The sequence below is a fragment of the Crotalus tigris genome, unplaced genomic scaffold (genome assembly GCF_016545835.1).
Source record: "Crotalus tigris isolate CLP2741 ecotype Arizona unplaced genomic scaffold, ASM1654583v1 scf7180000024437.13266115, whole genome shotgun sequence".
In the NCBI taxonomy this organism is placed as follows: Eukaryota; Metazoa; Chordata; class Lepidosauria; order Squamata; family Viperidae; genus Crotalus; species Crotalus tigris.
In genome coordinates this window covers 2195280-2210710 of record NW_024100606.1, presented here as the reverse complement: position 1 = coordinate 2210710, position 15431 = coordinate 2195280, and the positions used below count along the sequence as shown (strand labels likewise).

The window sequence follows — 15431 nt, the reverse complement described above, 5'->3', positions numbered from 1 at the left end:
GTTAATTCTGTTGCAAGATACTAGCTTCTTTGCCAGAAAGCAACAATTGACTTCTAAATCTGCATTTCCAGATTCTATTAAACCGAGCTAATATGAAAACATCATTATATATTTTAACAGACATGGAAAAATATGATCCCCAAACTGAACATATTAAGAAAATCTAAAACCACCTAAAAATAATTGATGCTCGAAGCTAATCTTTCATATCCACCAAGTGTATCTTTGCTTTGTATGTCCTGTATTCTAGCAAAGAAGCCACACAAAAGAAAATCCTCTAGGAAAAAAATTCTCTATCCCTTCGTTATATTTTTATCCATTTGGAGTTAGGGTTAGAAAGGAATAATAGTTTTATTTTTTTATGTTTCATTTTAGATTTCATACTATTTTAATTATATAGTGCTCTAGCGGAGAGCTTTATTAATTTACCAAGCATTTCCATTTCTAAAAAGAGCCATTTGTTAATACCTTATTGCAGCTTTTGTGATTATTCTTCAAAGAGCAAATATAGGATCCAATTTAAATAAAATGCAAAAGCAAAACCGGAAAAGCCTCCAAACTTTTAGAATCAGATAGATAGAAAAATGATGGGACACTGCATCCAATGAACATAACAATGAACGTACAATAAAGGAGCATCTGCTCCCTTTTGTAATAGATGTTTGATATTCCAGAACTGGAAGAGGTAAAAAGGTTTTGCTCTTTTCTAGTCTTTCTCCTTCCTTTTCCTATTTCCTACTAGAACTTCTTTCTACCGATGAACAATGAAATAAGCAAGTTATGAGATGTTTTACACATTAAGTATTCTATAAATGTGAATCCGCAAATGCATTCTGAACCACTTCAAAAGTCTTAGAGATACATAATCCCGACTTGCACACTGAAGCTACTCACCCCTTCTTTGAAGTGCCTTCAGTCCCTTCTTCTTCTGTTCCTGAAGCCCTGATTAAAAAAAAATTAAAAGCCGAATTTAAGTATTGCTCTGGGAGCAGTTGAATATTTTATCATCACCTGGCTGGTCAGCTTGGCCTAGTGATTTATTGTTTATTTATTCGATTTAATTCCACCCATCTTGTTCCAAAGCAGCCCTGGGAGGCTTCCAGCATTGAAAGCATTAAAACCATCAAAGATAAATATTTCTAAGACGATAAAAATGAAATTATAATCAAAGACAAAGTTAATAAATAAAAGATAACTAAAAGATATAAGATGGGGAAGGAGTAGGATGCTCAGTGGGGGAGGGAGGTGGGATTGTCTCCTAATTCATCAACTACCTCCTGGGTGATACTCCCCTCTTGGGGTCCCCAGCCATCTGGCAGAGCCAGGTCTTCAGGCCCTTGTGGAAGGTCAGAAGGGTGGGAGCTAATCTCACCTCAAAAGCTAAGATGTTCCAAGGGGGAGAAGCCATAGCAGAGAAGGTGCCTTCTCCTAGACTCCACCAGCCAACATTCCTTGACTGACGGGGCCTGCAGCTTGCCTCCTCTGCTGGCGTGGGTGGATTGGGCCAGCCTCAGTGGAGCGAGACCGTTCCTCAAGTAACCTTGACTTATGCCATGCAGTCAGGTTGGAACATAGTTTGCAGATAAATTAATTTGTGGCACAAGAGGTCAATCCTCTTTTGGGCCCAGCATTAAAAGCATTGTCCAAGGCACTTCTCCATCAATTTTGTAGCATCATTAACTCAGTTCACATATAGAGTAAGAGGATTTCATAAAATCTTCCTTAATGGGGACACCAAAAATAAATTATGCCTCCATGGGAGGGAGGCCCTCTCTGCTGTTCAGATTTGGGCAGCAAATTATTTTGGGCAGTGTTATGTATTGGTTTGAAAAGTTATGATTGCTATGAACAGTCGTTATGTTATATTTGAAAGAGTCTCCAACTGTTTCGGAGGAAATATCACTCAAATTGATTGGTCGCCGCCTAGTTGCGGAAATATATAAATAGCTGTCATTGTGACAGTTAGACTTCACTTCTGTGTTTTCAGCAACAAAGAGCAGTTGTTTTACATAGGTCTGGTCTATGTCTCAACAAACTTAATACACAATACTGGCAACAAAGGTGGGATGCTGCTAAGGAGAGAGAGAGCTGAAGCAGCCAGAAGTCACTAGGATGTGAGACCAGGTACCAGAGCTCTGATAGAGACCACGTTCCCATCCTGCCTGCCAGTTAAGCCGCACTGTAGGCACAGTCTTCCTGAGGGATCCATCCCAGGATTCACCTAGCAGCTCCTAGCAGTAGAAGGCATTGACCAAGACCCCGTTTAGCATCAGCTACGGCCAAAGTGGGCAAGCTAAATGAATTTGATATTTCTCATCCTGAATAATGGAGCTCCTACATCTCCAGGGTGGATAACTACCTGCAGACCAACCAGGTGAGAGTCAATGGGCTGAAGGCAGCAACCCTTCTCTGCGGGACAGGCGCCATTCGACATCGCGGAGAACCTGATTGCCCCAGCCAGCTTAGAATCAGTCACATACATTGATCTGAAGAGGAGGCTAAAGGAACATTTTGAACCCAGGCTGTCCGTTATTCCTTGGCGGCATGCATTTGAGCAAAGAGAGCAACAGGCAGGGGAGTCAGCAGCCAAATTCGTGGCCGCACTAAGACAAGCATCAAGGCTCTGAGTTTCCTGACACGACACAGGGGAACTTAAGGACAAAATCAAGTCCATGGATGGAAAACTTGAATCCTTTCACCAGCAGATTATGAAAAATCAGAAATGGAGGAAAGGATGGACAAAGAAGAGCAGAGAGTAGATGAAATGAATGAAAGATTCAGTCTAACAAAAAATTAGAAGCTACAGTTATTTCTCTGGAACTTGAGAAGGCCGCTCATTATTTACGGTTTCAAAATGTAGGTGAGATGAAAGGTGAAGATCTGCCAGTAATGTCAGATATACTAGCGGGAGCTCTGGGGTCCAGCAGAGAGGAGATGGCCAGTGAGAAAATGAGACTTACAGAATCCACACGAACTATGCAAGACGGCACAATCTTCCCAGAGAAGTACACATCAGATTTATTAAGAAATCAATTAGAGATGAAATTCTCTTCAGGTTCAGAGATGACTCATTGGAATACTAAGGTAAACAGCTGATTGTACTTAAACAAGTACCTAAAAGAGTGAGAGACTTGAGAAGGCCCTATCAACAAATAACTTTTAAACTGACGAGGAAAAATATTAACTTTAGATGGTTGACCCCAGAAGGCATTCTGGTTACATGGCAGGAGAAAAAGTTTCGCTTAGACTCAATAGATAAAGCAGAGGAATTCTATAGGAAAAACTTTGGCAGCGAGGAAGATTTAGTTGAAAGAGAGGTAAGAGAGGAAGGAGAGATACTAGCTCAGGCCACTGAATCTAAAGGCAAACGAGTCGAGTTTAGAGAAGATATTGATAATGGGAAAAATGAAGGGAAATATGAGGAGAATAGACCTAAAGAAATTAAAGAGGCTAGACCGACAAGATTGTTAGTGGAAAGAGGAAAGGATTTACAAACTCAAGAGTCTAGACCGACAATAGTAACCAGATCCAAACATAGATAAGGACAGGAAAAAAGGTGTTGAATCCATATCCATCAATATTAATGGCCTCAACTCTCCAACAAAAAGGAAAAAGTTTTTAAATAAGCATAATAAGATGAACTTAGATATAATTTTGCTACAAGAAGTTCATATAAAAAAAGAGCATCAATATTTATTAAACTGCCCTAAATTGGGAAACATGTTTGCGGCACTTTTGCAATACAAAAAGGAGGAGTGGTAGCATATATTAAACAGGAAATTTTGGTAAAGCAAATTTATAAAGATGAAGTGGGTAGAATTTTAATAGTGGAAGTAGTTTTGAATAAAATTAAAATTCTTCTGGTGGGAATTTATGCCTTGAATGAGGGGCAAAAACAATTCTATAAAAAACTTCATAACATTATTAATCAATTGGAATATGGTAACATTTGTATAATGGGAGATTACAATGCAATTGTGGATAGAAACCTAGATTATAAATGTGGAAAGAGTAGAAAAAGAACCAGAGGAACAATACCTGATACATTCCTAAAAATGGCAGATGAGCTCAATATTCAGGATACTTGAAGAGAGAGGAATTTAGGGAAAAAACAGTTTACATTCTACTCTGGACGTCATCAATCATGGTCCAGAATTGATATGGTTTGGATGTCAGCTTAAATTTAGAGTAGAGGAAATTGTAATTGATATGAACTCCTGGGCTGACCATAATCCGATTAGAATTAGATGGAAAAGGCAAAAAAATATGAGAAGATGGACTCTGAAAAGAGCAATCCTAAAACACAAAGAATTCAAATTGAAATTGGAAGAAATGGACCTATTTTTTAAGACAAATAAAAAGGAATATACGAATTGCCAAAACTTACGGGATACAGCCAAGGCCTATATGAGAGGCGTTGCAATTTCTTATATGGCAGGGAACACAAAATCAAAATACAACGACAAAGACACTTAGAAGAAAAACTAAGTAGAGTTGAGGAAAACTTACAAAAGGAACCACAAAGACACGATTTGAAACAACAGATAGACCTAATTAAGCATAAGATGAATATTATTGGGAAGGAAGAATTAGGACAGTAGATAAAACGTACTAAACAAAATTTCTTTAAAAATGCCAATAAACCAGGGAGATGGCTGGTTTATAAAATTAAAAAAAAACATAATAAGAAGCAGAGGATTACTAAACTTTATAATGCAGAAGGTGATATGTTGTACCAGAATGAAGGAAAGAAATTAGTGGCATATGAGTTCTATAAGAACTTATACAAAGATGATGAATGGAGAAATAATTATGACATTGTACAGTATTTACAATCAGCTGACCTACCAAAAGTGCCAGAAGAATTTAAAACTCTGTTGAACAAAGAGATAACACCTTTAGAACTCTTGGAGGCAATCAAGAAACAAAAACATAATAAAGCACCTGGGCCAGATGGTATACCTATAGAAATGTATAAAATCGCACAAGAATCTTTAAGCCCAATGTTGTTGGAACTATTCAATGAGGTTCTAACAAAAGCTAAAATACCAGCCTCATGGGAAGAAGTTCTCCTCACTTTGATTCCTAAGGAAAATTCAGACCTGGCGCATATTAAGAACTGTAGACCCATTTCTTTATTAAATTCAGATTATAAGATTTTCATGGCTATAATGGCATAAAGACTTGAAAGATTTCTAGCAGATTTTATACATTCTGATCAAAATGACTTTTTATCCAAAAGATACATAAGAAATAATGTCAGGATTGTTTTGGATATATTGGAGTATTATAAAGTGCATAATGAAAAGCAAATGGGTTTATTTTTTCTTGACGCACAAAAAGCATTCGACAATGTGAAATGGGATTTTACGTTCAATCAATTATTGAATATGGATTTTGGAGAAAATTTCTTAAATATGTTCAAATCAGTATTCTAAACAGGCAGCAAAAGTAGTAATTAATGGAAAAATGACCGATAGCTTTCAAATTCAAAAAGGCACGAGGCAAGGTTGTCCGTTATCGCCACTGTTGTTTATATTATCTCTTCAGGTATTAATCAGAGTAATTCGGCAAGATGAACAGATTAAAGGTTTAGCGATCAAGAAAGAAACGTTTAAAACACAAGCTTTTGCAGACAATTTAGTTTTTATAATCGAAGAACCATTACAATCAGGGACATGATTGATGGAAATACTGAGTAAATATGGGGAAATAGCAGGTCTGAAGATAAAGAAAGAAAAAACTAAAATGCTCATCAAAAATATGACTAAAATACAGAAAAATGAATTGGTTGACAGAATAGGTATTCAAATTATGAACAAAATAAGATATCTAGGGATACAATTAACTGCTAGATGCGTTACAGTCAAAAGAGACAACTCTGATAAGTTAATTGAACAGATTAAAAAGGATTTAGATACTTGGACCAACTTACAGCTCTCTTTTATGGGCAGAATTGCTGTAATCAAAATGAATGTGCTACTGAAAATTTTATTTTTGTTCCAATGTATACCCATAAAATTGGATAAGAAATTTTTTCAAAACTTTAACAAATTATACTCAAATTCATCTGGCAAGGAAAAAGAGCAAGGATTAAATTAAAATTACTGCAGGATTCAAAGGAAGGGGGGGGGACTTGGCTCCCTGACCTGGAAAAATATTATCAGGCCATAGTATTATTATGGGTAAGGGAATGGATATTATTAAAGAACCGGAGATTATTATGTCTGGAAGGTCATGACCTACAAATAGGATGGCACGCTATGTTATGGGATCATAAATATAAGACACACAAATATTTCCAAAGGCATTATATCAGACAAGCTCTAATTGATGTATGGGTTAAAATCTGGCAACCAAATTATACTCAAGTCCCCAGCTGGATCTCATTGTTAGAAATGCATGTACACCCAAAGTTTATCCAACTTGGAAAGATTATAACATATAAAAATGTTCTAGACTAGGAAAATCAGAAACCCAGGAAAATTCTTCAAGACGAAGGGATAGAATTTGAATGATGGGCATGCCTTCAATTACAGGCGAGATAGTGGAAAGACAAAAAAGAGTTAGGCATAAAATTAGAACCGATAGGACTGGATAAAATATTATTAAGTACGGAAGATAAAATGATTAAAAAACTATATCATTATTTGTTAGATAAGGCAATGTATGAGGAACAGGTAAAAGAGGTTAACGTGGAGCAGGGATTTTGATCTCAACTTTGATCTGCACATCTTGCAAGAATTATGGGTAAGAAACAAGAAGCTCACTCTGGCCACCTCCTACAAAGAAAATCTCTACAAAATGTTCTACAGATGGCATCTCCCACCTATAAGATTAGCTAAAATGGGTCCAAATGTTTCTTCCAAATGCTGGAAATGTAAATTGGCAATAGGGACATACTACCATATGTGGTGGGGAGTGCCCACGAGCCTGTGATTTTTGGAATAAGGTTAAAAATAGCTAGAAGAAATATTAATATTAGTGGTAGAGCTAAAACCAGAACTCTTTTTACTAGGCATAACCATGCAGAAATACGACAAAGGTGTATTTTATTTGATGTTACACATTCTCACGGCTGCTAGATTGGTGTATGCTCAAAACTGGAGGAATAAAGGAATTCCAACAGAAGAAGAGATTTTATATAAAATTTTATCGTGTGCTGAAATGGATAGGCTCACAATGGAAATGAAGGATAAGTCAGAATCAGACTACTTTGAAATCTGGGACAAATTTTATTACTGTTGTGACTCAAGGAGAACTGCTTGGTTTTCAAGTTAGTGTTAAGACAGAAATATATATAACTGTATATATAACTATATTGTATAGAAGAATATGTTTATATAGAGATAAGAATTATGTATTTTATGTATTAAGAGGAACAAATTGTTAGGAATATTTATTCTGGAATGTCACATTATGTCCATCTTTGTTTTAACTGTATTATAAATAAAAAACTTTTTAAAAAAAGACTCTGAATGTCCTGATTTAGAGGATCGATTCAGAGATAAACTCGTGTGTGGCCTGAGGAACCGAGATTTGCAGCAGAGGCTTTTCGCAAAAGAAACGCTGATGTTCCAGAATGCATTAGAGGAGGTCATGGTGGACGAGGCTGCCGGTGGTTCAATGAAGGCTTAACGACCTCAAAAGACTCCCTTCAGCCAAACAGCTGTGCACCACGAAACTACAGAAATACTGGAAGACCCAGACAAGGGTGATGAGATCGAAGCAACCCATCAGATGGCAATGTCCCATTGACAAGGCAGTTCTATTCCCTAGGTGTGCCAGCTGCGGCGAAAAGCACAAGAGTCTGAGTGCAGATTCCGCACTGCAGTGTGTTGTGCTTATGGCAAGCAAGGGCACATTGCCAGAGTCTGTAAAGGGCGCCAGAGAGAAGTTCTGCCTGAAGACATCCCACAGAGAGGTAAATGGGCCCCGGGACAGAATAGGGCCGGTTACTGCTCTGGAAGGAGAAACATATTAAGGACAGGAGCCCAACACCCTCTAAAAGAGAAGCTGAGACTTAAAGTCAGGCTACAAGGGCTCCCTTGTTCTATGGAACTAGACACCGGGTCAGCCCTGTCCATAATCTCTCACAAAATGTTTAGCTACATCTGCAGACAAGGCAGGAAATGAGTCCAACTCAAACCGTCAAGGCTTGTTCTGACAGACTTTCAAAATTGCCACGTAGTGGTAAAAGATGAAGCCACAGTAAAAATCAGCTTCAAAGAGTTCGAGGGTTCCCTCAACGTCATGATCAATGAACGCCAGCACACCAGTTTGATTGGGATGGACTGGTTTGATGCATCAGAGTAACCGGCATCAACCACACACAAACAGCTGACCTAGTGGCTGTATGCCAGGAATTTGTGGATGTGTTCAGCCCTAATCTAGGTCACTACAAGTGAGCATCAATCTCCCTTAACCTCGATCCAACAGTAATTCCTATCAGGATCAAACCTCACTAAAGCCTAAAATAAATGCTGAGCTAGACAAGTTAGTACAGCAAGGAGTGCTTCAACCTGTAGTTAGCAGTGTGGCAAACCCTCTTAGTAACCCCAGTGAAGCCCAATGGGGACATTCATATTTGTGCTGATTACAAATGCATAATTAACAAAGCTTTGCAGCAACATGCTTACCTAGTTCCAGTGGTAAGCCACATCCTGGCATCACTGCAGGGAGGTTGTGTATTTGCTAATCTGGACCTCATACAGGCATATCAGCAACTGCCTGTGGATGATGCCACAGCAGAGGCTCAGACAATAGTCACACATAGAGGGGCATTCAGGGTTTGTCGCCTGCAGTTTGGGGTAAGTATCGCCCCAGGGTTGTTCCAGAGTGTAATGGAATGTACACTTAAGAATATTCCAGGAGTGTGCCCTTATTTTGATGACATTCTGATTGCTGGAGAATCTGCAGCAGTCTTAGCAGAATGTCTCAGAGCAGTTCTTCAATGGTTCCGCGATGCGGGGTTGAAGTTAAAAAGAGACAAATGCCAAATTGGTGTGAACTCTACTGAGTTCCTGGGATTCCGAATAGATGCTGCTGGAATCCATCCCTCTGACTCTAAGCTTAAAGCTGTACAACAGGCTCCCAGACCTAAGTCAAAGGGGGAGCTGCAGTTATTTTTAGGGCTACTTAATTTCTATCATTCATTCCTGCCACACAAGGCAGCATTGACAGAGCCACTTCATCGGCTTCTGGATAAAAAGGCACCGTGGGAATGGATAAACATCCGCGAAAAAGCTTTTAAAGCAGTCAAATCACTGCTGTCATCAAGCTCAGTATTAGCTCACGTCAATGAAAAATTGCTTGTCAATTTAGCATGTGATGCTTCACTTTATGGCATAGGAGTAGTTTTAAGCCATCTAATGACAGATGGGCATCAAGCACCCATCGCTTACTATTCCAGAACGTTATCCCCTGCAGAGAGGAACTACGCACAGATAGACGAGGCTTTAGCCATTGTAACTGGAATTAAAAAATTCCATGACTTCCAATATGGGCACTCCTTCACCATTTTCACAGATCATAAGCCTCTCTTAGGTCTCTTCATAGCAGACAAGCATACCCCACATATCCTTTCTCCTAGGATGCTGCGTTGGTCAATAGTCACGGCTGCCTAGTCCATAAGCCAGGCAAGGAAATGGGCCATGCTGATGCACTCAGCCAACTGCCCTTGCCTTACACAGACCCTGACCCAGCACCTGCAGTTCGCATCTTGGCAATCCAGAATCTCCCTGAGATTTCCCCTTCATGCAGGAGATGTGGCTGCTGAAACTGCCACTGACAGAACACTCAGTCATGTACTGTACTGAGTATTGAGGGGGTGATATCTGCTGGCAAACCAGGTCCAGAATTTCATACTTTCACTAGCAGAAAAGATGAGCTGTCAACTCATAAAGGCTGCGTGCTATGGGGAAGTAGGGTAATAGTCCCACCCACATTAAGAAACAAAGTTTTAGAATCTCTGCATGAGGGCCATCCAGGCATAGTTAGGATGAAGGCACTTGCTTGGAGTTACTTGTGGTGGCCTGGCCTGGATAAGGACATTGAGGCTCAAGTATGGAGCTGTCAGGTCTGTCAGGAGACCCATCCTGAAATGCCTCAAGCACCATTGCATCGCTAGGAGACCACGCAAACTCCTTGGCCTCGTGTGCACATAGACTTTGCAGAGACTTCCAAGGACAGGTGTTCCTCATTGTTGTGGACAGCTACTCTAAATGGCTATGACTACTGCCAGGACCATCCAGGAACTGCGCAGAATCTTTGCCATGCATGGACAACCAGATGTATTTGTGTCCAATAACGGGGCACAGTTCACAGCAGCTGAGTTCCAGTCCTTCCTGAGAACCAATGTGATCTGACACGCTACCTCAGCCCCTTTCATCCTGCTTCAAATGGTCAAGCAGAATTAATGGTCAGAATGACCAAAGAAGCACTGAAGAAATTAACAGCAGGTGACTGACATCATTGTTTAGCGGATTTTCTAGTCTGCCAACATACTACTCCTTGCACCACTACGGGTCACAGTCCAGTGGAATTGAGATGGGGATGTCAGCTGACCACCAAGCTGGACCATCTCCACCCTGACAGGGCTGCTGTGGAAGCATCGCAGCACAAACCTCCAAGAAATTTACAGCTTCGTGAGAATGTGTGGGGAAGAAACTACGGGCAGGGGGCACCTTGGGTGGCTGCTGTTGCAAAGGTGTCAGGGGCACTGTCCTATGAAGTGGCCCTGGACAATGGTCATGTAGTCCGATGCCACATAGGCCTGTTGAAGCAGCGGCAGGCTAAACAGAGCCTTGACACTGACAGTGAAAGGACCCTTGGGTTGCCTTGTCATGCCAGAGTCACCCAAGACTATTAAGACTGTTCCTGTGATCTGAGATCACCAACGGACTGTGTCTCGAGTAAGCCGGCCAGTATCGTGAGCGAGTATAGCGGCACTGGCCTACCTGGCAGTAATGGACATAATGGCACTGGTCTACCCAGTACGAATGAATATAGAGGTATCGGTCTACCCAGTATGAACGAATATAGAGGTACTGGTCTACCCGAAGTAATCGGACTAAAGGACCCTGGTCTACCCAGCACAACAGGATGGATGGTTGATCGAGAGCCCTGAGCAACGTTCCGGCGCACCGAAAGGACATGTAACGCACCGGCCTATTTAAGTGATTACATTAAGTTTACACTAAGTATGACTCTGTCCAGGGGGAAGGGGTGTTATGTATTGGTTTGAAAAGTTATGATTGCTATGAACACTTGTGTTATATTTGAAAGGGTCTCCAATTGTTTCAGAGGGAAACTGCAGTCTGAAAATAAGCAGGAAAATATCCTTCAAACTGATTAGTCGCCGCCTAGTGGCGGCAATGTATAAATAGCTGTCAGTGTGACAGACTTCACTTCTGTGTTTTCAGCAATAAAGAGCAGTTGTTTTACATCGGTCTGGTCTATGTCTGAATGAACTCAATACACAATAAGCAGTTTCTAGCACTCAGCTAGAAACTCTCATTTGGGTTTGGGGAGTGGAGCAGTCTGGAAAGAATGCTACCTTTTGCCTTGTATTTTTCAACTAGGTTAGCGAGTGCTAGAACTAGGAGGCGTCCTCTGCTTCCTAGTTCTGCTTTTCCTGATCTGAATTTTTAATTCAGTCTGCTCTTAGAGTCTGAAATGTCTTCAGCTACTAAAAGGGGATCTTTTATTTTTCCAGATTATTTTATACTATTACGTGCAGGAGGAATTAGGGTATTACAATTCTGCGTGCAGTCTATTTTATATTTAATTTATATATGTAAAGTTTTTGGGGTGTATAGTATTGTTAATTTTAATAATGATAAAACTGCAATATTAACAGTATCAGTTAGATGTTATTTTAAACAGATGCATCATGTAGAAGAATCTTGAGGGGAAGAGGTCTGAGTTAAAGAACAGTCCTTGACAGACTGTACTACTCACTCTGTCTTTGGAGAGGTTTCACTAGTTGGGCTCTCTTTTTCAGACCTGACAAAGAACAGAAAGATATTTTAATATAATAGAAGTTACAAAGAACTCTTCTTCAGCTAAGAGTGTCTCCTTCCCAGGAAATGTCTTGGAGGAAAAAAGTTCTAAGTTAAAGAACAATCCTTGACAGACTGTACTACTCACTCCGTCTTTGGAGAGGTTTCACTTGTTGGAGTCTCTTTTTCAGACCTGACAAAGAATAGAAAGACGTTTTAATAGAAGTTAAAAAGAACTCTTCTGCATCTAAGCTTATCTGGGAAGGATGATGGCTCTTTTGTTTTCAACCTTCTTAAAATGGAAGGGAGTTTTAGACTGGTTTTCCTCAACCTCAGCAACTTTAAGGTGTTAATATTAAGCATGGCTGGCTAGGGAATTCTGGAAGTTGACAACCACACAGCTTAAAGGTTCTGTGATTGAGGAACATTGCTGTAGATAAATTGTTCTCTGGAAAATGGCTATCATAAGCTGCAATCTACTGGAGAATTTTTTTTCTCCTGGACAAATTAAACTAAATATCACTGCATCCCAATTTGCTTGCATATAGCTAGGAATTTCAAGAGGTCTCTTAATACAGCAACTATGAACTATTTATTTAAATAAATTTGATTCAGACATTCAATAGCAGTACCACTAGGACTTATATACTGCTTCATTGTGCACTACAGCCCTCTCTAAGTGGTTTACGGAGTCAGCATATTGCCCCCAACAATCTGGGTCCTCATGTTCCTGACATGGGAAGGATGGAAGGCTGAGTCAACCTTGAGCCGGTCAGGATCGAACTCCTGGCAGTGAGCCACCACAACTCTTTCATAAATTGAATGAATTAGAATCTATGGGTGGATCTAACTTCAAGAAAAAAAATAATATGCCACATGTATAACTCTACAGGTACTCACAGCTTCTTCGAACTGGCCTTTTTCACAGGTTCTGGAGCCGGAGCTGGAGCTGGAGCCGGAGCTGGAGGCGGAGCCAGAGGCGGAGCTGGAGCCAGAGCTTCAGCTTCTGCTGGTGGTGGTGGTGGCGGTGGCGGTGGCAGTGGTGGCTGCGGTGGCATTAGCTCCCTAGGAAGACAAAACAGAAACAGAGATTAATCCCAATTTAAAGTGTTCTTTCCCAAGTTGTGTTCTTTTGTTTCCTTATGTGAACTCAGCATTTTACATTTTCTCTAAAGGGAGCAACCAATGGTTCACGTCTCTTCTATATTTCAAGAGATTGTAAACAATCCTACAGGACAGGATGCAACAGAATAATAAACTCATTTTAACCATATAAAATTTGTATTTATCATTGAACAAAATAGGGTCTGATCCCATCATAAAGGACTTCTGTTGCAGTTCTTTTAGAGCCTTAAAGCTTTTACTAGTTAAATGTATATCTGTTTAATTTGTTCTGCACCCAGATGGCATTCCTGCTCTAAGTTAACCAGTTTTGAGGAATTTACATAAAGATTTTTGGTGGATTTGTTTATTTAACAATGATTGTTTGCATACAGGCCTTCCTATCAGTGTTGACTCCTGGCAACCATGTGGACTAGTCTCATGGGAAGATATCAGAAGTGGTTTGTCATTGCTTCTTTCCTAGGGCTGAGAGAGTGACTGAGCCAAGGTCACCCTGATGGCTTAATGCCCAAGGTGAAACTAGAACTCAGCACCTCCTGGTTTCTAGTCTGATAGTAGAAATCGGATCTCTATCAATTACAGCTTTTTTCTAAAATATTAATTTAATTTTAGCCTCACTTTTGGATTGCTAAAATATGAGGAAAATGTAGCTACCTTTGAAAAATAAAATACCTTATTGCAGAGGATAAACCCTTTAATATATAATCTAAAAATATCTAATATATTTAAAATTAAAAAATTCAGTGAAATACCCTAAGTGTTCTTCCAAAGTTTTGAATGCTGCTCAGTTACTCTATTGTGTTGTACACAGCACTCTAAAGATTTCTAATAATATCATTTCAACAAAAATTCAGAAGGCTCGCTATGGTGCTTGAACTTTTAAACAGGAAAACAAAATTAGTAATAATTCTGTGATACATGTAGTAACTCGCGTTATTTCCACAGGAGGAGGTTGAGGGATTTCTTGAGATCTGATAAATAAAGAAGAGCAGAAATTACAGAGTTTGTTGTATAACAATAAGGTTTAAGATTATTATTTTTTTTGCAACTTTTCTTCTTCATATATAGCTCTTCTACTTGAAGGCCATAAACAAACCTATTTTCAAGACAATATTACATACATTGACTCTGCATTGGTGTATGCCCATGTTCAGAGAAGACAATCTCAGCCAGAAAAGCTAATTCATACTATAGATGCAGTATATGAATACAACATCCAAATTGTGGGGTGTTTTTCAGTGAAAGAAGAAAGTAAGCATTTCTGTAGAATGCCACGTTTACCTCTATTAAAAAATATTTGGATGGCTGCCCAAACAAAATTCTTGGTGGCTCATAACAATAAAACCATAACATGAGAACAAACACCAGGCTTTTCAGTCATCCCCTTGGGATGTACCACCATCAATTTCAGACATTCATTCTCCATTCCTGCGCCCAGGTAAAAGCCCAGGAATTGACAGCCTTCCAAAAGCCTAAAAGAGGGGAGGCTTGTGGAATCCTTTGGGGGAGAGTATTCCATAAGGTAGACACAGCCACAGGTGAAGGCACAGTTCCGAACTCCCTCTAGAAAGACTGCAAGACTCCAGGGAAGTGACCTGGAGCACACCTGCCCTATCTGATCTGGTAGGATGGGCAGATACTGTCAGGGGAAGTGATCCCACAAGTATCCTGATCCCTGCTATGTAGGGATTTAAAGGTGACAACCAGTATTTTGAATTACACCCAGAAGGAAGCTGGGAGACAGTATAGCTCATACAACAGAGGTGTAACATGGGCAAACCTAGAAACATTCAATCCTGCATGTGCTGTTGCTTTTTGGACCAGTTGTAGCTTCTGAGTTACCTTCATGGGCACTTCAAGTGATCTTCAAGAATTTATTAATGAAAAATATAAAGTTCTCTAAGTTGCAGAATGGGACGATTCCCCCTGTAGTCATGCGGGGAATTCACTGGAGAATGCAATTGCATTTGGAAGAGTGAGCAGTAAAAGGAAGCCAGGCTGTCAAAGAACATGGTGGCCATACTCCATCAAAGCTGACATCAACCAGAACAGACAGAAACTCAAGTAGTACAAGATAGGAAGATGGTGGGACCTGGTCCATAGAATCACCAAGAGTTGGACATGAATGAATGCACCATCATCATCACCACCACCACCACCACCACCATCATCATCATCATGCTTTGTCAGTTTCTTTCTTGTAATATGTGCCAAAGAGGAAAAAAGGAAAGAAAAATACCTGATGTTGGCACGATTAAATATCTCTTCCTCTTCTGAGGATTCTTCATTGTATAATTTATCGCTGCT

At 39.9% G+C, this 15431-nt stretch overlaps 2 protein-coding genes across 2 annotated transcripts in view; one reads left to right on the top strand and one right to left on the bottom strand.

Moving 5' to 3' along the window:
* LOC120302683 overlaps nt 1-15431 on the top strand; it is a 103100-nt gene that overhangs the window by 17672 nt on the left and 69997 nt on the right. The window lies entirely within an intron of this gene.
* LOC120302770 (WAS/WASL-interacting protein family member 3-like) lies at nt 796-13205 on the bottom strand. The gene is made up of 4 exons (XM_039331693.1): nt 12903-13205; nt 12151-12195; nt 11962-12006; nt 796-942 (listed from the first exon to the last, which is right to left on the bottom strand). The coding sequence occupies exons 1-4, from the start codon at nt 13058-13060 to the stop codon at nt 891-893; spliced, it is 300 nt and encodes a 99-aa protein (XP_039187627.1). The 5' UTR covers nt 13061-13205; the 3' UTR covers nt 796-890.

What these genes read in the sequence shown, in the direction of transcription:
- LOC120302770 (XM_039331693.1), bottom strand. Translation starts at nt 13,060, where the DNA reads ATGCCACCGCAGCCACCACTGCCACCGCCACCGCCACCACCACCACCA. An exon ending in AAGGCCAGTTCGAAGAAGCT is followed by an intron (nt 12,196 to 12,902) that starts GTGAGTACCTGT and finishes ATTCTTTGTCAG; the next exon opens with GTCTGAAAAAGAGACTCCAA. An exon ending in GAAACCTCTCCAAAGACAGA is followed by an intron (nt 943 to 11,961) that starts GTGAGTAGTACA and finishes TTTTTTAATCAG; the next exon opens with GGCTTCAGGAACAGAAGAAG.